Consider the following 22,646-nt stretch of genomic DNA (forward strand, 5'->3'; position numbering starts at 1 on the left):
CTTACTTATAAAATAATACGGACTTCATTACGAATAATTAATCTTCAATAAATCATATATAAAATATCATTGAATTATTACGAATAACATAAATTATTACAAATTGTATCTAATTGCAATAGTCTTGAATAGTCTTGGCTAGAGTCCTGTAAAAAATTCGAAACTTGATAGTCCTGAGTATAGTCTTGTAGTTGTGTAAATTCACAACTTGAGTAGATCTTTTAGCAGAGTCTTTGTAAACAATTCGGAACTTGAATATTGCAAAAAATGCAGAACTTGAATAGTCATGAGTTTAGTCCTGTAAAAAATTCAAAACTTGAGCAGACTTTTTAGCACAGTCTTGAAAAAGAATATAAAACTCGAATGGTCTTGACAAAAGGTCCACAACTTGAGTAATTTCTTTAGCACGGTCATAAAGAGAAAAGCTTCCGGACTTGAATAGCCTCGAATAGAGTCTTGTAGAAAATTCAGACCTCGAATAACCTCGGATAGTACTTTTCAGCACAGCGGCTCCCCCCCTCATAAATTCCGATCTTTAATAGACCTTTTGACGCGGCGCAAAGGAAATATTGGATTTTATTATCGCTTGCCCGGGAGATCGTCGGATAAAGATCAGCATTAACGCGAAGATATGAGCGGCGGTCGGTGCCATAATCGGTTGATCGCGGTTCCCATCGTTCCGCAGGAAGTCGAAAGGCCAGAAGCATTCGATTCTCGTTAGAAGCGACGCGAAAGCGAATTACCCGAGGAGAAAGGGAAGAAGCGAACAGATTTACAGCATCCAGAGTCCCCGGACGCAACCATCTTACGAAACTATTTTTAGGCGTTTTTAGGGCCTCTCGAATTTAGGCCAGGTTTCTCAGAAATCGAGGGGACGGGCGCGCGACAATGATTATGATGACACGACCGCGACGATGACCGCTCAACCGTCCACCTGTGATTTCGTTCCTCGAGAGCTCCGCGGCTCGGTTCGTTGCTTTGTTCATCATCGTATATCTCCTGCCGCGCGTTCTAATTGATCCACGTGATTATCGTACGAACGAATTCGATGCAAAGCGAAGCTCGTTCCGCGGAGAAAACGCGAGGTAACATGGCGATCTGCGAGCCGCTCGAGACCGCCGCCATTTTGTCACTTGCCATGCAGATTGGACGATCGTCGACGTTCACCACTTTCGACGATGTTCTTATCGCGAAATTTACATTAACGACGCTAAAATTGTCCTTTCGATATTACGAAATTAAATCGTTAAAATATTCGAGCGAAGCGTTTATTTGTTTAAACGACCAACACTGCTCCGCGCTTCGTCGAAAGGCATAGCGTTCGAGCGGCGAACACATCTGGCGCGATACTTTTCGCGGAGCTATTTCCAATGCGGACTGTATTTGTAATCGATTCAAGGTGATCAGGAATTCGTTTCATTTATTCGCGATCATTGAACGGCGAAGTTGATAATAATTTCGAATGTTTATCGAATGTTCGTCGTAAAAGCGTGGTGGTGCGCCAATTGGTGTGCCAAGTTTACGCGAATCTACGCGTTTTCCAGAGAAATTCGAACTCGTGAGCAATAAAACGTTAAATAAAAGATACAACTATTTGAAATCGTACAAAAATGTGCGCTTTGATAATTCTGATAATTAGTCTAATAAGTCTGATAATTCGTTTAGATTTGCAAGAACCGACTAGAAGAAGCCTGAAAGATGTGCATGATGTTCCATTTGGTCGGGACTTTCGAAATTCCATCGGTAAACTGAAAATTTTGCTGGAAGACGAGGAGGATCCACGGATCAACGTCGATTTCGAAGGACCAGGAGCTGTTGGCATTTATCGAATACCGGATCACGGACATCGTACGACTGGTTGATCGCGTCGGACGACGAAGAGGGTGTTCTGGGACCGAAGAATAGAGCACGGTGATTCGTCACCGTCTTCGAATTGTAATTAACGAAGCTGCCATCCGATCGAGACGCTTACACGCAGCGAATCGAGCCGATTGCCCGCCGCGGCTAATTACTTTCCAATAAATTAGCGTAGGATCAAGGGTGTGTTTTGCATTACCCCGTGACGTTCGGCAGGCATCGAACAGATTGACGACAGATGTTCTTCTCACGTGGAATGCTCGCTATGCTGAGATCACCGCGAATGATTTTAATGAGGATCAATCGATAGCTATTGGGTTAACGGCTGGGAAGCGCAAAATTGCTAGATCGAATATCTGTCCGGCAGCGATGATGCGATTCGCAAGCGTGGAAACATTTTTCGCACCGCGCACCGTTCCGCAGACCTCGCGCGACGGACGAATCGTTGGACGTGTTGCTGATTTTACACGTACGCACGGATTATTTTTCCAGCGACGGACGAATCGGCAGCTGTCGAACGATGGTTTTGCGATAAGTTCGATAAACGTAATTCGAGCTCGTGCATTAGTATCGTATAAGATCAAATTGTGTATGGCGATGGACAATTTGTCATTGCTGTGACCAGCACTGCATGACATAACTCTGACAAATTGAACACGATTTACAAAAGTATTAATTTGCAGTGCGAAACCTGCGTCGCGACGCTGCGATAAAAAAAACGAAAGAAACGGCAATTGTTGTTCGCGTTGACAAACGTGTTCGAAACACACAGGAGGATATCTCCGTGATGTTAACTTCGAAGTACAGTAATGTCTCTCTAATTGACGCTCAAATTGTCCATTTTTTGTGCACGATCTGGGCGCCAGTTAGGGAGACTTTGCTGTAGTTAGTCAGTTATTTATTTGCAAGATGCTTGCGAGCAGTTATTTCCTCCTTTCACGACGGAAATTAGCCTCGAGGTAAGGAAATTACAGTTCGAGAAACGCAGAACGAGTATCGCAGAAGCGAACGTGTGTATTCGAAGCAAGAAATCGCAAAGACCGCTGTTCGCGAGCAATTTTCGGAAGAAGTCGGATCGTTTGTCCGAGCATCGTCGGCGGAGTTTCGAACGGCGAAATCGTTTGATTTTTCGTGTTTTATGTGCTCTACGGACGTCGGAGGTTCAAAGGGCGGCGTCCAGGGCCCGGCGGCAAACGGAACGTCCGTCGTCGCGTTTAATTAGCGAGAAATTAATGGTCCGATTCTGGCCGAAAGAGGCCTCCGCCGTTGCTAACACACGACTCTATGTATGCGCAAGCAAAACGGAAAGGCGGCGGCAGGCAGTCTACGACGCCTAGAAGAGCTCCTATTTCGAACGATCGTCGGTGTCTTGTGGTTGCGCATGTCATTCCGTGCGCAGCTGCGCTAATTTTACTGACGGACACGAACGAGCGGCGAGTTGCTCGTTAATTATTCGATTACTGCCCTCCCCCGTGATCCGCGGCTCCGGAGGGTGGTGCCAAAAATATGTTTACGGCCCGCTCCTCTCCTCTCCCCTGCTCGCGGACACTTCAACGGAAATTATAGGGGAAGAGAGGCATTAGTTTCGACTGTCTACCAAGAAACCGCACCGAAACCACCCTTGCAATCTTAGACGGCCGATAGGCCGTTATTTCTCGACCCTTAACGTCTAATCTCGATTTAGTTATCTTACCTTCCATTTTCAAATGAAAATGAGAAATAACTATTTCGTTCAATTCACCTCGAATGATATCGGATGCGAATGATATCGGATCTTATGAAATAGTAGCAATCTCGCATAACGAATCATGTATTTCGTTACTGTTATTATAATAAAAGAATTATTATATTAATGTATAATATTACTGTAACAGAAGAAATAATCCTCGAAATAATAATGCAACGAGAAGAGTTTACTTTATACGAAAGAAAAATAATCCTCAAAATAATATGCAACGAAAAGATTTCATTTGAAAAATTCCACTTTCTTCGGAAAGATTTTACTCGAAGAAATCGTTGCAACAATCTGTGTACAGCAACCAATGTGCGAACGCATTACACGAATTTGTTAACATTGCTGTTTCCTCTTCGATGCATATGAAATTATCGATATGAAATAATAATATTAATAATATAATAAATATAATTATATATAAATATATATATTATATTATATAATAATATTATATAATTATATATTATATTATATATATTAATAAAATTAATAATATAAAATAATAATGTTATTAATATAATATTATTATATTTATATATATACATATTATTACTTTGCGTTGCGTGCTCGTCGCGAAGCGCATCGTGGATGCGGGTGGTACATGCATCGAATGATACGCGATCGTTGCGTAGGAGCTACGCTTTGCGCGCGATGGATCAATGAATGCGGGAAGATCGACGCGTGCAATAGGCGTCCCGATACAAAAGATCGACGCTCGCCGCGGCGACGACAAACAAACGCTTTTATCGGAATGGCAGTTTCGGCCATTGGTGCCGCGGTTTTCTTATCACGGTGGCTCGGACCGAGCCAATCCAGGATCGACGATCGACGATCAGCGAGCTTTTCCGCCGCTGCAAGCCAATGATCGAGCCGCGATGGCTGACCCCGCCGAGCTTTTCTTTCGGGCACGGCCGAAAAATCTCGCCGATTCCGCAGGGATTTACTGTCACGTGCTTCGAGAATGATCTCGCAGACATCTAGATGGCCGATCAAAAATGCTGTGCACTCTTTGCTCTTATTTTTAATCGCACGCTAATTGGATATAGACGCTAACACGCTGCATATTATCTGTAAGAATAATTATTCGTATTTTATGCTCGCGGTGTTCGGCCGATTGCAAATTGTTAATAAAAATTGGCGCGGATTGTAAGAAACGGGAGACCGATAAGAGTACGTATATGTACATTTTGTTCCATTGGTTTGAATGCTTGAAAATAATGCAAGAATATTCTTGAATTCCTCCGACGTCTCGAAATATACGAAGCGCAATAATTAACACTGCAGAAATATGTATCTCGACGCGAGGCAAAAGACAATTACTGGGAATTATTCCTGAAAGAAACTCGTGCTGCTAGAAATGCGATCGATCGATTTATTTTAATTACAATATTAGATCGATTTTAACGCAAGAGTATATTTAAAATCGCAATTCTGAAATGTGTCAGAACGTCATAGTTGAAGAATTTCTACTACGAACAATAATTCTACTTAAACAATCCCGCGAGAAACGACGCGAGATCCATTACAAATACTGAAAAGAGTACCGAAGATTAATTGTGCAAAATGTGTCTCAAAACGTGGCCCGAAACAAAAAACCCTTTCACGGAGTTGCCAAAGTAAAAATTGGAACGTTGAAACGAAATGGTCGATTCGTTCCGACCGAATGAATTAATGCATTTTGACAGCATAGGAATGTTATTGTTTTACAGTGTCGACGTCAAAAAGATCTGACGTCGCCTACGTATCGGGCAGCCTCCGCGGCCGTCGTAAACAAATGCTAGTAAGACGAGTAAATGCTCTCTTAGAGAAGAGATAGAAAAATCTGTGATATAAATTAGCCCGGGATGGTTTCTCCGTGCGTGCGTATTTACATATGTATGTATGTAAACTGATAACTGCAGACGATAGGGTATTGACTTGACCCGTTTGGATGAATTTACGCAACCGGGCAAGGAGTGACGCGTAAATTGTGCGTATGCATGTGCGTTCCCTCACAGAAATTTCTCGATCTGCGGTTCACGAATTGCGCCGTATTTCCATCGTTCTCACGAGAAATAATAATTGGTTGCGCAAGTTCCCCGCCGGATCCGATGTCCACCCATCTTCGTCCAGTGAACCAGGGCGAAGCATCAGATTGTCCTACGAGCAGTCCGGCACCATTCAAAAGTACAATCTTTCGATTCGAAACGGTCGAACGAACCGGAAATATTGCAGCAATTTAAACAATTTATATTTTGAATAGAAGAATAAGGAAAATACTTGTAGTCCACAGTTTGGAAATTGATCGGTGTACAAGTTCTCGGGAAAACGATACTAAGTAACGTCGATTGCCTGTGCGATCGATGTAAATAATATTCGATAAAAATCATGGGAAAGTGGACACAAGGATACAACTTGGATCGCTTGCATAATTCTTGCTTTATGAAGTCTGTTTACAATATTGTACATTATTCGTTCACATTTTCAATGCAATGAATCAATCGTTAACAGTGAAACAATAGCAGTCGTTCAGCAGCTGGGCGTCAATGAGAATATCGTAACAGCGAGTCCTAAGTTCAATACAATTTCGTGTAAAAAAATTATTGTTTCGTCGGCAAAACATTGAATGGAGGAGGAGATGTCACAACAGCGAAGAACGTTTCGTGGAAGACAGTTTATCGGTCGAATCAAAAGATTGCTTAGCACAGATCTCCCCCTGTCCGCTGTTCGTCTTTCTTTTTTCTGTTCGTTTTGCGTAAAAAACATGTAGAAAAATAAGGACTAAATATAAGTACAAATACGTGTAAAGCATCGATCGTTCATTGAAATTCGCCGGTTCGAATAGGAGAAAATGATTCGCGGCAGTTCAGGGAATATTTAACCAAACACCAAGATTCTTCTAAAGTTACTGCGATAATTACGAATGATTAGAAACTAAGAGATAACAGGCTATGCGATATATTTTATACTAAAACGGAGAACCGTTTTGTCGCAGATACGTCGGTGCGACAAAGCGTGTCTGATATTTAACTGTGTAGTCGCGTTGTGTTCACGTTTATTAAACGAACGGCTGATTAGTTCTATAAAATCGAATACCAGATTCGAAACAAGTATACGATAATATTAGGGGGACCGGAAAGTAATGTCGTTTCTGCGCATGTCAGTATTCCTTTTTATTTGCATACTAATTTTTGCATACTAAAAATTTGCATACTAAATGAAAAAAGGTTGTTGATATAATGAGGGTGATTACATCATTGATTGAAAATAAAAACTAGTTAAAAATTTATCTGTTTGTATTTAATGTGAACAAACGACATAACTTTCCGGTCCCCTTAATACATACTACATGTAAATCAAACAATGAGAAATATATTAAATTGTAGACATAGAAGAGCCAATGATTCGGTTTCTTTTTTTTTTGTACGCTGATCCGCAACTCTATCGATAAAGCCTCTACTTAACTATCTATTTTTTTCCTCGGTTTCGCACTTTTCCTTTCGCTATGCATTAAAATCCATGCATTACATTAAAAAAGACTTTTATCAATACTGTTAAAACAATCCATAATATTACAATGAAAAGTAAACAATGAACGTTAAACATATTCGTTGTACAAGTCATGGAAAATAGAGAAGAGTGTACAACGATGTGCATTATGTCGTAACATTAAACATTTATGATCAATTTTGCTTTGAGATTTTAAGTCTTGTATATTTTATACGTTAGTCAATTATTCGAAGAAAACGTCTATCATCTAATAATCACAATGGAATAAATCAACGTTTGTTCCGGCAAGTTCTGTCTCATAAAATCTACACATCATTGTACCTACGTCCGCGTAAATTAACAGAAATTTAGATCGATTAAAACCTCGCAGAAACAAGCAGAAAGATTCTGACACACTGCATTAAATTATGCGCTCGCGTGGACGCGGAAATGGTCCACGGAAATAAAGTATTTGCTCCCAAGTATACAACATCGAATAGTAATCAGATCTCCCTAAGTTTGTATGTACAAACGTTTCACATTTTTGGCAACAAATTCTATATTAATCAGTAACTACTTACAGAATCGTCTTTAATCTATTTTGGTAATTCAATGGGTTCAGTTTTATAGCTATTCAGAAATGTAACATCTAGATCAACTACATAAACTCTATGTATCAATAATGTCATAGTTCGATACTAATTACACGGTATCGCGTCGCTACGATTATTGGATTGTTGCACGTAAAATACTCTTCTTGTCGATCAACTCGTAAGCACACATTTTACAAATTCATTACACACGATCACATTTATCTTTTACTACTTTTTTTTTCCGGTGATTAGTCTTTCTCTAGATAATTGCGACTAACTTGATTATTATCACCTTTCGTCTTTACGTTAAAACTTCGAAATTCTACGGAATGTATTAGCGAACGTTTTATTCACCGCGTTTTGCACACTCAGGTCTGGCGTAAATGCATAAACAAACCTGCAGCCTAATTATTGCAGTGCAAAAAGCTTCACGTGCACCAACCCAATCGAATGAATAAAACTGAAACAATAACTTTTAGTGCCAGCCGTATATACACTACTGGATAATATTAAGTATATAAAAAACAGATATACGTATAAAATTGTTGTTCTTCCAAAGACATCTTGCTAGACCGTACTATCGTGTTGGAACAACCGTGATGTCGGTTAAATAGTAAAACTTCTCGTATTTAACAGAGTTAACGCTATTTTGTCACGTTTCTCGTATCACATAAACGTTATACAAGTACCCGCTAATAATAATCTACGCTCTTTCGTACCTGCAAAACTTTACGAGTCTCAAAATTCCGTTGTGTCGTGGAAGAGATATTTCTCTGTGAATTTTTTTATGGAGCAGTAGGTACAGGGGAAGGAAGAGACGTCCTCAACAGTTTATCACCGGATAGCATTATACCATGAGTAAGCAAAATATAATTTACATATTCCCTTTATGTTTTTTTTTGGCAAAGAATCTGAAAGTTTCTTGGTTCGTTCGAATCTAAATACAAAACGGGAAATCAGGGAGATATCAAAATCACATGTTCGTCGCGCGGAGATCGCTTAGTGCAGAGAGAGAGAGAGAGAGAGAGAGAGAGAGAGAGAGACTCTGTTTCAATCTCAGTTTCTTTTTTTCTCGATTGCTATACCTTCGAGTTCCACTTTCTACGCGCTTACCTCGTTAACCAACTTTGTTACCCTGCAAGGAACTGAAAGACGACACTCTCGATGCGCTCTTTTCCTTCTTCTCTTTGCGTTGTAGCAAGCTTTTTACATTCTGCAAATAAGACTTGCACGACCTTAAACCTCATTCGGGTGGTTGGGCAGCGTTGTTACTTTCATTTCGTCGTTGTAATCGTTCCGGGTGAGAGCATGCCAATTGGCTAAAATCGCGGACCACGTCATTAAACGTTTCGTCGCCGCTGATACCGATCTCCGAATTCTTCATTTCCTCGTTCAGGAGGCCAAGACGCAATCTAAAAGCGATAATCAATTTTAGACGAAGCCAGATTATCCCTAGATTTTCCTTCGAGATATCCCTACTTACAGAGTGACAATGTCTGCGTTAGCTTCCTTCACAGCTAATGACAGAGGCTTCACACCACTTTCGTCCTCAATGTGCTGGTTGGCACGATGCTTCAGGAGTAAACACACTTGGGCAGTATGGCCTAAAATTTCAACAAAGAAATATACTTCATTGTTACTTCAGCTTTATTGCTTCGCGTACCTAACTCTGTGGCCAAGTACAGTGCAGTTTTTCCGTCGGTATCCTGGCAATTAATACGGGCACCATTAAGAATCAGGTATTCGCAGGACATTACAGATCCCTAAATACAAATAGAGGGATATTAAAAAAGCTGATCAATCTGGTTGAAAATTGATGTGCTTGACTCAAGCATTAAGTATGTAGGTAAGACTAACGCTTATAATGGCTTGATGAAGTGCGTTGCGTCCCTTATCATTGACATTGGACCAGGACTTATCAGCACCAGTCGCAAAAGCTGCGCACATCACCGGAAGATTGTGTGCAGCGGCGGCTTTGTAGAGCAGCATGTCGGGATGCAAATTCTCAATATCCTCCTCGTCGGTGAACTCTTCGTCTTCGCCGACGGTGGAGTCCTGATCCGAACTTAACTCTAAGCTATTATCGATCGATGGCTTTGGTAGATCGCACCCGAACATCAGCACGTCCGACTCTATCCTCTTTGTACACTGCTTCTCGGTCCCGACATCCTTATTCTCTATGACGTCTTTGACGTCGGAAATCTCCGCGGTTAAGGACACTTCGCTTTTCAACGATAAACTATTCTCCGAGTTGGATATCGTATTGTCAGCTGCCTCCGAGGAGTCAAACTTGGGCTCGTTCTCGACGCTCGACTCTGTATTGCTGTCGACAGTTTTAACGGTCTCTCTAATCTCACTACGAGCTCGCACCATTATCTTGCCATGCAGTGTAGATTCGTTCTTCAGATCTAGATTCATGCTATCGTCGGAGCTCAAGGAACTTCTTTCAACTTTCTTCGCTTTGTCTACGGAGCTTAAGCTCTCTATAGACGTGTGCTTGCTGTCGTCCGAGCTCGTCGAGTGCTGGCCCTCTTTCACCGAAGACAGCGTCGCCATCTTCTCCATATTGCCGATTTTATCGCAACTCCGTGGCCTGCGACGCAGTTTCCGGACGCTCCATTTCCGGAAGTGCATCTTGTCATGGCCAGAGTTCAGGCCAGACGAAATCATGTTGCTGAACGGTTTCACAAACTTACGGTCCACGTACTTAGCCCTTATCCAAGCTTCACGGACGTTGCTGTTGACAATGACAGAAAAATAGATCCGAATTTAGACATACGATTTCCCCTACCGTTCACCATACTCGCAACATACCCGGCGCACTTTGGTGTAGCTTTAACTATGTCGGGAGTTATTGGCAGGGCTTCGTAGACATTGTTTACCACAGTGTTCCCGAGCTCCGCCATCACTTTCAATACTTCCGGCACCCAATCATCTAGCGTGAGGGAACGCACTTTGCTATAATGAACGCCTAAGCTTCTGTGCACTCCGGAACACTCTACAAAAATTAAGTACTTTAAAAATAGTAGGTACACGATCGGTACTCTAACGATTTATTTGATTAGGAACAGTGTGAGTCACACTGTGACAGCATCGAGAGGGGTCAGGCGAAGCAATAAATTGCTAGTCACCGTCAGTAATTTATAAGTAATTCTAAATCGTCGCATTAGATGACTCCAGAATTTTAATCGTAATAGCAATGACTCGCCTATGCACAATGTGATTCCAAGGTTGATACTGGCCCACCTCGGGTTAGCACCGCCACAATCACAGCAGATATCGTTACCAGGAATTTTCAAGATTTGTTCCCAGACCCTGCGACGAATAATAGGCATTGTGAATTTTGTCCGTTCTACATCCTCTATCAGTGCGTTAGAAAACTGCGCACTCTTTTACCATGATTTAGGTTTCGCCTGTCTACTCGAGCCTCTAATGTTCTGTAATTGCAATTCCCTTTGAATGGCAGCACCAATTGCTTGCTGAACGGCAGTTACCCATGCTAAATATGATTCTTCGCTATCAGCTTGCAAAATGTGACTCCTGTAAATGATTTTCAGTTTTACACGGAGAAACGAGAACGAATGTTCAAGATTATGGAAGGTGAGTTACTTTGCAGGGCTTAGTACTCCAAAGCAGTTTCTTCTATCACAGTCTACCACTGGTTTCACAGTGCAAAGACGAAGATCTTCTTCCATGACGGTATAGTCACTGTCACCAATTCTTTTTCTATACACGAGCTGCTGGTCCTTCAGGCAGAACCATCTTCTGTTCCACGTTTTGAATGCATTGGTGGTTCGTTTGAAAAGGTAGCCTTCCATTTTCGGATTACCGGGTGTTAATGAGGGTATTAAGTCTCTATTCGTAACGTAAATATGTCGGTTCTCCATTTCTTTCTCAAGCTTCACCGAGTCGGCCCTCATTTTAATTAAGTCATCCCCAAGCTCTTTCAAAAATGGATCTAAGTCTTGCGCCAGGTCGCTACCTTGGTGATAGAATGTGATACAGGCGTTCATGTAATTAAGTAATGAACCTAGTATCTCGTGCCGCTTCCGTGCCTGTATCATCGTCAATGAATGAATGTAATCTAGTGCGGTGTGTCGGAAGCATGATCGAGTAGCTGACAAAATATTAGAAGTTTCTTCGTATTCCGCAGGTCTGGTCTTTGGGACTTGTGAATTTTTGTTTAAAGCTATGTCCAAGTCCGCGGAGATTTTTTCGAAATAGTGACGCGATTCTTTCACCCTTTTGATGTCACTGTAAAAATATTACAAACATTATACATACGTCGGAATAATATAGATAATATAAATATAAATAATATAATATAATATTTAATATAATATATTAAATAATAATAATAATAATATATAATATAAATAATAAATATAATATTTAAAGCATATATCATTTAATTAAAATATACACATTACTTTTTGATGAATGAATTAAGATCTTTAATCACGGTCCTAGATGCTTGATCTAATAAAATAGTATGAAACTTGTTCATTTCTTGTAAAGCATGGATTAATTTGTTTAGGAAGGCCATTATCTCGGAATCATCGTTAAAGTAGAGTGATAATTCCCAGAGACTATTGGTGAATTGACTGCAACAAAAATTTCTTTATTAAATATTATTTTCAAGAAAATTTTTTTTTTTAAGGTCGAACTCTTTCCGAGATTGTAACGTCATCGATAATTTCCCAAATGTGTCTAAATATTTTATCATTATTGCATAATGATGAAGATTGATGTAATGACTAAGCAAACCTTGAGTACAGTATATTCTCACTGTTCAATGATCATTGAATAGGTAATCATTCTTTAGTGAATGATTCATTTATTCTTTGCAAAATACATTTCTCTTGGTTTTACTTAAGGTCGCACAGAGGTCATGATATTCTAAGCCACTGAATTGATTTTTATTCTGATTACTGCATACTGATAATAAAAATATAAATACCATTTAAAATACTATAAATCATGCACACTTCTAACATCTACTTTTGCATCATCGAAAATGGGAGAAATATTAAAAGTATCTGATCAGGTGGAACACCTTGTATATACCAAGATGTATATCTTTAAAAACAGTTAAAAAATAGGTGAATATTCAGAATTCATGATTATGTAGAGAAAACTCATTGAAAATTGTTCATATTCCCGGAATTTCAAGCAGTATCATTCTTCATTGTGTATTACAGAGGCCACAAGTATGAGTCACTCCCAACAGAGCAGTAATTCATACATGTTTCCTGATTTTCTCTATTACTCAGAAACTCCCTCCTCCTTGAATACAGAGCAAACGTCATTTGAAGCAATTAAAATATTTTTTTTCACTGACTCAGTTCATTGAACCAATTAATCATTTCCATAGTATTTGTTTAACTTCATTTGAAATTCCAACAAGTTTAACAACTTACCTTTGCTGTCCTATAAAAAGTTTCCCAGTGTCAATCATTTGGCTACAGTTTTTTAACACCTAAAAAAGATGCATTGACTTGTGAACATATTGAATAAATAAAATTACACATACAAAAAATATAAAAAAAAAATCAAAGACGACAATTGAACCGACTCGGATAATGCTGTGCAATTAAAATGGCATTTTTAATCGTCGATTCGTAACTGTTATCAATAATTAAAAACCAATTTCGCGATCGATTAAATCTATTGTGATCTTCGACGATTAACTCTGTCAAATCGTAAGCATTGATTAATCGATCAAAGTGAAAATTTCGATCGATCAATATCCTAACTCGGACTGCAAAAATTCATCGATAAATATAATAAGCGTTGCGTAGGAAACACAATGCAATCTGTTTGGAGCGATACCTTGTCTAGCTTTTGTTCTAGCAGATCAACATTCGTCTCCACTTCCTCGATGCACGATCTGTAGGTAGAAAGGATGGAAGTGTTAAAAAATTCATTCTGAATCGTTGATTCACGATCGAGCATTCAACCGCTCGATCCATAGTAAACAAGATGTGCATAGCACGACGGAATAAAACCACTGCTCTATAGGACAGCGTTAGAGAGAGCTCGAGTTTTAACCAATTCTCACCGAAACTTTGGCGTGTCCCGCAAACATTCCTCGAACTCGATTAAAGGCTTCATTTTACGCCGTCCGTTTCCGCGGAATTTTCAAGCCTAATCTCGTCCGACGAACTGCAGTCTTGAAATATTTCCGTTCACTGTTTCCCATTAAACGGCACGATCATTTAGAAATACCATTAACATAAACCGTTTGCATACGCGCACGAACACACATTCCCCTCTCTTCTGTCAAACAGACGCAACCCGTTGAAGTTGTCCCTTTTAAACATGTTCATAAATATCAGATTATGCTAGAAGCGAAACTCCAGTCGGATCTTTTGCTTTCCTCTTTCTAAATTGTGCGGCCTTCACGATCTACGTAGCGCTACCATTTCGTTAGCCTCTTGCCCATGGACCATATGGTGTCGAGTCTACTCCTATACCTCATCTGTGCTGTGACGAAATTTTTTCTTCGAACACCAACCGAGGGTAAACAATTCATTGGCTGGCTCGGCTGTCGGTTTGGACGATTTGCCACGAATAGCGCTGTCAACAGTAAGGGTTTTTGTAATGTGATATAATAATTCAATAATAATTTAATAATAATTCAATTTAATAATTAATTAATAATATCAATAATAATTTCATAATTAATTAATAATATCAAATAATAATTTCATAATTAATTATTGGTAATTCAATAATAATTCAAGAACCATATCCGGGGGCAACGAGGTTCTTGAATCGAGAGAATGAAGCGAATTGCTGTGCTCTAATTGGTTGACGATTCATTGGTTTGACGGTGATGCCCTCATAATCAATGACAAAGGGTATATATACCTCCAATGGTTCAAAAGTTATAAGAAAATGTCACTGTTTTTCTTGATTCGGCGAATATGTATTTCTATTTGAATTGTGATTCTTTCTCATTCTAAATAGAAAATGCCGGTGGCTCCATCTCGTATTTATCAAGCAGCTACACAGCTACCATTTATGTAACGAAATCTGTACAGCAGATATCGATCTGCTGAATCCGTAAAGTCACGTGACTATCCTAGTCACTTAAATGTTTTACGGAGCAAAGCAACTGTGTTCGTTGTTATTTAAATATTATTATATCATTTATTGAATTATACAGAAAAGAAGAGTTTGCTGTATGATGAAAGCTGTTGTATCTCGGCAACAGTCTTAAACAGTAATATCGAATGATATAAGGTTAGGAAACAAGTGTGTTTTAATACAAAAAGTAGTTACATACACAACTGAAAAGATGCAAACGAACAGCGTTATAATGAGAACATTGCTGTCAGGTAAGTATTTAATATAACATTTGACATTCAACGAGATATACATTTATACTCATCATTCTGTTCTTTTACAGCCCGCACTTTATTGAAGCCGTGGCTAAACCCAGGAATAGTTAGAATGAACTCGTATGCAGTACCAATTTCATTTAAGGGTATGTAAAGTGATAAATAATCGTAATACGTGATTATAATTTCTAATAAAAATGTATGTTTCATAGATATTGAAATACCTGAACGTAAAAAGCTAAAAGTTTATCCAAAAGTTCCTATATACCCGCACGGAGTTCATAACTTTAGGATGCAAAAGAAGTTAAAGTTAATGCGTGGTCCAGAATTGCATCACAACACTCTCTTATACAAACAATATGGCATAGTAGTAAGAGAACTAGTATTACACGTATTGGATCTGTTTGTTTTTATCTCCATTGTATATGAAGATAATTCAAATTACAGGCAAGAGGAGGAGGTAGACTAAAACATTGTCACTACGAAGTCATACGTTATACTCTACTCAGAACAGTTTATAGACACCATAAAGATGTATTTGCAATATGGAGAGTACCAGAGCCATGGCAGCCTATAACGAAGAAGGTATTTAAATTGTATCGCAGGACAGAGCGTTCGAATGCTCATAGTAATTGAATAAAATTCGTAGAGCCACGGAATGCGAATGGGTCGCGGCAAGGGTGGCATAGATCATTACGCGACACCGGTAAAATCGGGACAAATTCTGGTGGAAGTAGGAGGACCATTCGAGTTCTTCGAAGTAATAAAGATTTTATTTGTCACACACCGCGACATGTTTTTTACGATGATGCATCGAGCGTTTATTCTAGGTCAAGAAGTTCCTCAAGGATATCGCGAATAAAATGCCGTTCGCCGCGGAAGCGGTCAGTCAGGAAATGATGGAGAAAGCGGAGCTAGAGAAGAGAAGAATGAAGGAGGAAAATCTAAATCCTTGGGTTTGGAAATACATTATTCAGAACAATATGCTCGGCTGCCACAAATGGATATCGAAATACGACAAAAAATGGTTTATGGAGTACTTGTAATTTAAAGTCTGTTGTAAATATTTCCATGTCTATATTCGCCTGAGAACGGGTAGGAGTGAATAAAAATCTGGATAACAACGACACGTGTTACAATTACAATATTTTATATATCTTTGATGACGGTTTGGTGGTAACAACAGGTAAATACTACATATTGTACATTGAGTAGGCGATAGTCGTATCTTATTGTTTAATTAGCGTACCGATTACGCCGGTGCCAAATGGCGACGTCCACGAGGACGACGGGCAACGAGAGCGACGACGGGGCTGGGCCGGTGAGAACAGCGCGATTATAACAGCAGCAGCAGCAACAACAACAATCTCAATAACAGTAACAATAACAGCAACGATGATGTACGCGATCAATAGAATATAAAGGACAAATAGAATCGTCGCAATCGAATAATACAGTAAGAGAATAATCACTTGGGACAATGGATGATCGACATATCATCGTTTTATCGTTAGTTTGTGCCTGGCCGGTGATGGATGCTAGAAAAGTCGAGCCGCGGGCAAAGCGTTACGAGCGGTTTCACCGCGAAGAGGACTACTTAATGATACATTTTGGATATGGCTGAGGATCTTGCGACCGTTTTATCAAGACGATTGAAAGAAGCGAGTGATATTTGCAAAAATGGACCCGCAGCCCCTAACGCTTTGCGGACGGCGCGGACCTTGTCGAGTCAGCGACGAATGTGGTGGATTGCTCGCGATTAAATGGCTAAATCGGGGTCGTGGACGTCGTGGTCTTCGCCGTGCCCGTCGGGTTCCGTTGCCGATTGTCCCCGGCGATCCTTCGCCTATCATAGTCCCGCATTTATCACACTTAAACGAAGATATACAGAGCGACGACATCGTGTGTCTTTGAGGAATGTGTGTGAATGCAGAGTCAGCATCGCGACGCGATATATTCTATTACAATATACCGTATATGTATATATTTATATATTTATATATATAATATAATCATCCTCCCTGATCGGTGGGAACTTATCAAAAATAAAAAAAGGGGGAAAGGAGAGAGAGAGAGAGAGACCGGCAGTAGTATAGACTACGGGGCGCTCGTCCCCGACGCTTCGAGACTATGCCCGGAGCGGTTTCGAAATCGAAACGGCTCGAGGGAGCGTTATGTCGTGTCGTGTCGTGTAGAAAATTCGGCGTTAGCGAGTTTCTTCGCGTTCCTCCTGACTCGTTCCACCACGATCGCGTCGGTCCCACACCCCGCAGGGGGTTGGTCGTCGCTCGGCGACCGTGGAAGATGACTCGAGAAACGCGTTTCGTGAACTTTCAATGGCGAAATCATCAGCGAGAAATGATCGAGCGAGCAGCCAACATACTGACAGCCGAGCGAGCCACTCCGCTCGCCGCTGGCGCGTTCACGAGGCTCTTTAACCCCCGCAATCGTTCGCGGCCCGATTCGAATCGATCGCAACAAAAGCAAAACTCCGCTTCTCCGATCCTTCCTTTTTTTTTCTCTCTCTCTTATCGTCCCGACATTTCGAGAGCCGAGACAATCCTGCGGTTTAGATAACGCAGCGAATAAATAATTTAATTTTCGTAGGGCTAGGTATTTTCGTAGATCGCTACTCGCGATCCGCTCGCCGTGGGGTTAAATCGCCTCGATCGAGAAAGAAGGAAACACACACACAATGATGCCTGGATACGTGTGTATATATACAGTTTGGCCAGAGCTGGAGGAAATAGTATTCTAAGTAAAAAATAGTAACTGTAACGATCGTTATTTTTTTTTTCTTTTTTGTACGTCGATTAGTGTGTGAAGGTGATATCGGGGCGGGTTTTTCGCTTGTCTTCACCTTTATAATCGCGGCAAGCGAACATTCATTCGAACAGCAGCGCCTGCGATGCTTCTCGGGCGACCTTTCTTTCTTTTTTCTCTTTCTTTTTCCCATTCTTTTCTCTCGATGAATCCGGCAGCAACCGCGCGCCGTCGTGTGCGAGATGCAGCGTTGTTGTGCCAAACAAAAATACGTTCGTCTATCCGCGCCGATCGGGAAAATCAACCCTCTGCGCGCTGTGTGTCCGTTTCCTCTTCCCGTACGGAGAAGCATCGCACGCGACAGTTTTTCTCCGCGCGTTAACGACTATTCAGAAGCTCTCCACTATTTTCTAATCGTAAATACTATTCTTTCCCGGCCCTGCGCGGCTCTCCTCGTTTCGCATCGCGTTCCCGAATTGCTCCGATTGCGCTCATTCTCTCATTCCGGCGATGCGTTTGCCGAGGGCGGGGCTCGGAGGTTTCCCGGCGCGCACACGATGTACGAATTGATAAATGGATTAGTCAGCGCGGTGCTGCAGCTCACTCGCGATAACTCGATATGATTGATTCGTCGGGCAACGACGATTCACCGTGTCGCCGACGAGGGAGGAGAGAGAGAGGGAGAGAGAGAGAGCCTTCGTTCCGCTCCCTCCCCCCCGATGATAAGGAAAGGATATGGGCCGCGGCAGTTTCGTTTCGTTCGAGGATAATTCGTCTGTCGTGCATCTCGAATTTGCCGAAAGGCAACGTAGATCGCGCGCCGCTTCGCGTTCGTCGCTTTTAATAATAATGCATCGGTAGTGTTAACGCTACAAAGACTAGATTTCTCGGCGGGGATCGGGGCGTGTTGTCTTGCGTCGCGACGCGTCCGGCACTCTTTAACCCGTTGCAGTCGTCCCGGTAGAAACGACGTCGAACCGAACCGAACCGAACCGAATCGTTTACCGAGCGATTTCACATTTTCTCTTCTCACGCGATATTTACAGGAGTACGAACTCGAGCTCGCACAGAGAGCTCAACGGAAAAGGTACCTCAACGACGAGAATCGAACGCGTTCCACACGCTTGGCTTGTGCTCCAAGGAGAAACGAAACCCGAAACAAAAAATCAACCCCAACGGACGATCGTCGCGAGGCTGGTTCCCGTGCGAACGCAAACGAGCCGCGATATAAATTACGGAATAAATTACACGCAGGACCGCAAGGGGTTAAACGTGGCTGGCCGTGGTCGACGTGGCTTGTTGCTCTCCGCGCACCTCTACATTATACATGTCGCTATGTGTCCCGCGCTCGACGTGCTTTAACACACAACTTACAAGATACATACATACTTAGAGACACGTAGCCCTTAGATACTTATGCGAGATAGGGGTGCGAGCCGCGGATCCATGGATCGCCGCGCTCCCGCTGGCTGCGACCGCGCGTATCAACGGGGATTCGAGGTGCTCGCGATTATTCAACTCGCGACTGGAAATTAAACCGAACGTTTTCGCGCGTCTCCACCTTCCTGTTTTCTCGCGAAACACAGGGCAGAAGCGAGCGTGCCCGTACTAGAGCGAGGAGGGTGCGTTCGCGCATCGCCGATCCTTGCCCGTGAACCGACAATACTGTTCTCCATCGAGGACGCTAAGTTAAAAATTATTTACATCAAACTAGACGCTTTAATAGGAAGCTGGATTCTCACGGGGCGATCTGACACGCGAGCGATCTTCGGGCGTACATACCAAAAAAAAAGAAAGAAAAAAACGGCATTACTCGAACGCAAGGGTTGACGACGCGCGCGCCAACCGTGGAGCTCGCGATGGCCACCGATACGATTCGCAGTTGCATTCCCCGGTTCAGGATGAACGAATCGGTACGATTCCAGGGCCGATAACAATCTCGCGCGGATCGCTGGCACGTTGCGCGAACGATCGCGGTGTGGAATACAATCGGCGTGGCTGAGTCGCGTAATTAAAAGCGATAGCATCTCGGGCCGCCGCGAATTAGAGACTAGCGTTCGCCAATTTCCTGGCCGGCGATCCTCCAATTTTCTAACGTACACCACGGTTCTTTGTTTCTCGAACACGGTGTACGCGTGGTGGTCGGGTACCAAGGGAAACTTCGCCGGAGATGGTCGTTTCTCTGTTCTTTTTTTCGAACCGTGTTCTCGCGATCGGTTCTCACGCTGGCCGAGTAGAAAAAAGAACGGCGGAGAGATCGAAGAGCGGAGAAAACGTTCGGGAAAGCGGGATGAGATGGTGGGCGTGGTGTACACGTTCTTCCTGTCCGTCTCCTTGGCAAATGAGTTCGTTGTACGAAGCGGAGTGTTCCGTGTGTACCCGGTCGAACGGGACCGATGCCGAAGAACGCCGTTGAAAAGTATGCGCCGCGAACTGAGCGCGTTCGCATACGCGTATCCGCTCTCTCGGGTGTTCGAATGGATCTCCGCGGATCCGTTCTCTCACCGTGGAATCCGTGATCGGGTCCGTAATTAACGTGCGCTAAATCGCTGGATCGCGGTAAATATATATATATAATATATATATGTACACAGTCTTACAAAGCAAAAATTTACAAACATTACGACGCACGGTCGCGATCGAATAAATATTATACGTCTCCTCTGGCGCAGATCGGAAAGAAAATGACCGAGCAGCGGCGCGGCGCGGGTCCGTCGCGGGATCGATCTCGGCGCCGAAGCGACCGCGCTGGGAAGACTCGACGAGAGAGAGAGAGAGCCACGCGGTCGTCGAAAACCGAACCGAAACGGAAACAAAGGCGCGCGACGGTTCCGCGAGAAGGAGGATCGAAGTGTGCCTGTACCGTTAGGAACAGGTCTCGGAATGAATAGGCGCGCGGATGCGGCCGGATATGGGCGGATATTAGGAGAGTTCCTATAGACGAGCGACGCGAAAGGAACGGGTATGCGAGCTTGTCAATGGTTGTCGACGGTGCGGCGGCCGAAGCACCGAGATCGATCTCGAGACAAAAGAGGCTCTCGGTTTTTGTTCGGCCATTTTTCTGTTTTTTTTTTGTTTTTGGTGAATGCCATGTCGCGGGCGACGGGAACGAGGCGGGACTCGTCCGGTCGCCGGGAACAGAGGGCTTGAGCGAGAGATCGATAGTGCACGGAGGCGGAAGCGAGGATCGCCGATCGATCGATCCGCGGACGAAACGAAGAAGAAAGCTGGTCGAATCGAGCGCGCGATCTACCTACCCCACCGGCCACCGACGATCACACCTGTTTAAAGCCTCTGCGAGTATGTGTATGCGAGCGTGGCCGACGGAAGCCGCAGGGTCGCGGTGGGCTCCGGAGGGCGGCGCGCGCGCGCGAGCTGGTTCGTCCTGGTCCCGGGCCGTTTAGTATTCTAGCGTACAAAAGGGTATACCGTAACGCGCGAGCCCGGGACTTTCGCGCGAGTTCCGTCGCGTTCCGCGGCACGGCTTCCATCGGGGCCACGAGTTGTACGAGAAAACGCGTGTGTAAGTGTGTGTCGATGCGTTTGCGCGATACTCTTGATGTGCTGCTAGGAAGCTGACTAGATTATAGCCTAGAATACGAAACGACCGGACGGTAGGATTGGTGGCTGGACGAGCTCGGCCATCCCGATGTAAACGTGCTAATGGCGATAGAGAGGAAGCGGAGAACGTGGCGCGCGAGCTCGGCCGCCGAGTGTTTCCGCGGCGTGGCGCGTTGCGGCGCGGCGCGATGCGGGAACCGCGTGTCCCGGCCGTTTCGTATCGACGTTGACTACTCTCGGCCTTCTCGAAGGCCGGGCGCCTTCACCTAGGCGTTCGACTCCTTCAGGTTGTCGAAGTACTGCATGATCTGGTTGTAGTCCATGCCGAGATTCAGGTCGTCCAGCGCCACCGACTCTTCCTGCTCCTGGGACGAGGAGCCGGACGAGGAGGACGAGGAGGAGGAGGACGAGGATCCGGACGACGCGGACGGCGACGAGTTGGGCGGCGACGAGGACGATGAGTCCACGGTCGGGGTGGACACGTTCACCGACGACGACACCCCCGCGCTCGAGAACGACAAGAACATTGGATTACCGACGATCGTCGCCCTCTTCACCTCTCTGGCTCTCGCCTCCTTCGAGTGCCTGTTGTCGTCGTGGGTCACCAGCTCGACGAACTCCTCCTCCTCCGCGGCGTTCTCCTTCGGGTTACCTACTCTAGCTTTACCGTGCGACGACTTGATATGCTGCTGGATCTGTTTGCTGTGCCGCTGGTTGTTCCCGTGATGGCTGCCGGCCGCGCTGCCGCTCGACGCCCTGTGCCGGTGCTTCCTCGGTGTCTCCGGCAGCCGCACGATCACCCCGGTGTTCCTGTGCGGCGGCACCGGCGGCTTGTAGTCCTCGTTGCCGTTGTTGTTCGTCGAGGTCGCGATCGTCGCGGCGGCGGTGTTCACGCCCGTCGAGACCGGGACCCCGTGCGGCGGCAGGGGCGGCGGAATGTCGTCGTTGCTGAAACGATCGCCGCCGGTTAGATCACCGTCCTTCGCGAGCGACACGCTCTGATACTTCACAGCAAGATTTACTCGTTTCGCGACGTGGTGACGGTCGACGTGGCCATGGAGGCGGGGGTGGTCACCGTGGTCGCTGTCACCGCGTTCGACGGCCTCGCCGCGGACTTCGCGACGAAGCTGTTCCTCGGAAGCTTGTCCCTTTTGCAGTAAGTGGTGCTGTCGATCGGCCCGGAGCTGTTGTTCCGCTGACCCGTGGAAGGAAGCTCGATGTGGTTCGGGTTGTCGAAGCAAGTCGCCAGCTCGCTCTTGTCGCCGTCGGTTTCGTTCGCCAGAGGATTGCTGGTCACCCGTACCTGCAACGATAACGGATGCT

General features: G+C 43.9%; 3 protein-coding genes across 3 annotated transcripts in view; 1 reads left to right on the plus strand and 2 right to left on the minus strand.

The window, feature by feature from the left end:
• Positions 1-5,991: 5,991 nt before the first annotated feature.
• On the minus strand, positions 5,992-13,975 carry CenB1A (Centaurin beta 1A). Its single transcript, XM_033474306.2, has 12 exons — positions 13,715-13,975; positions 13,486-13,543; positions 13,074-13,132; positions 12,084-12,257; positions 11,263-11,907; positions 11,050-11,193; positions 10,862-10,968; positions 10,468-10,651; positions 9,511-10,390; positions 9,317-9,416; positions 9,137-9,257; positions 5,992-9,065 (listed from the first exon to the last, which is right to left on the minus strand). Exons 1-12 carry the CDS (start codon positions 13,765-13,767, stop codon positions 8,897-8,899), a joined length of 2,694 nt encoding a protein of 897 aa, XP_033330197.2. The 5' UTR covers positions 13,768-13,975; the 3' UTR covers positions 5,992-8,896.
• Positions 13,976-14,706: 731 nt separating this feature from the next.
• On the plus strand, positions 14,707-16,126 carry LOC117222587 (mitochondrial ribosomal protein L16). Its single transcript, XM_033474359.2, has 6 exons — positions 14,707-14,996; positions 15,068-15,145; positions 15,212-15,369; positions 15,447-15,584; positions 15,649-15,759; positions 15,830-16,126. Exons 1-6 carry the CDS (start codon positions 14,957-14,959, stop codon positions 16,043-16,045), a joined length of 741 nt encoding a protein of 246 aa, XP_033330250.2. The 5' UTR covers positions 14,707-14,956; the 3' UTR covers positions 16,046-16,126.
• A 6-nt stretch (positions 16,127-16,132) lies between these two features.
• The window catches only part of dtn (transmembrane protein 132C dtn), a 144,092-nt gene continuing 137,578 nt past the window's right edge, over positions 16,133-22,646 (minus strand). The window contains exons 10-11 of the mRNA XM_033474364.2: positions 22,346-22,626; positions 16,133-22,271 (exon numbers count right to left, since the gene is read on the minus strand). Coding sequence (XP_033330255.2) covers positions 21,590-22,271; positions 22,346-22,626 — 963 coding nt within the window. The 3' untranslated portion in view covers positions 16,133-21,589. The remainder of the gene's footprint in view (positions 22,272-22,345; positions 22,627-22,646) is intronic.

This window comes from Megalopta genalis, chromosome 4, assembly GCF_051020955.1.
Source record: "Megalopta genalis isolate 19385.01 chromosome 4, iyMegGena1_principal, whole genome shotgun sequence".
NCBI classification, from domain to species: Eukaryota; Metazoa; Arthropoda; class Insecta; order Hymenoptera; family Halictidae; genus Megalopta; species Megalopta genalis.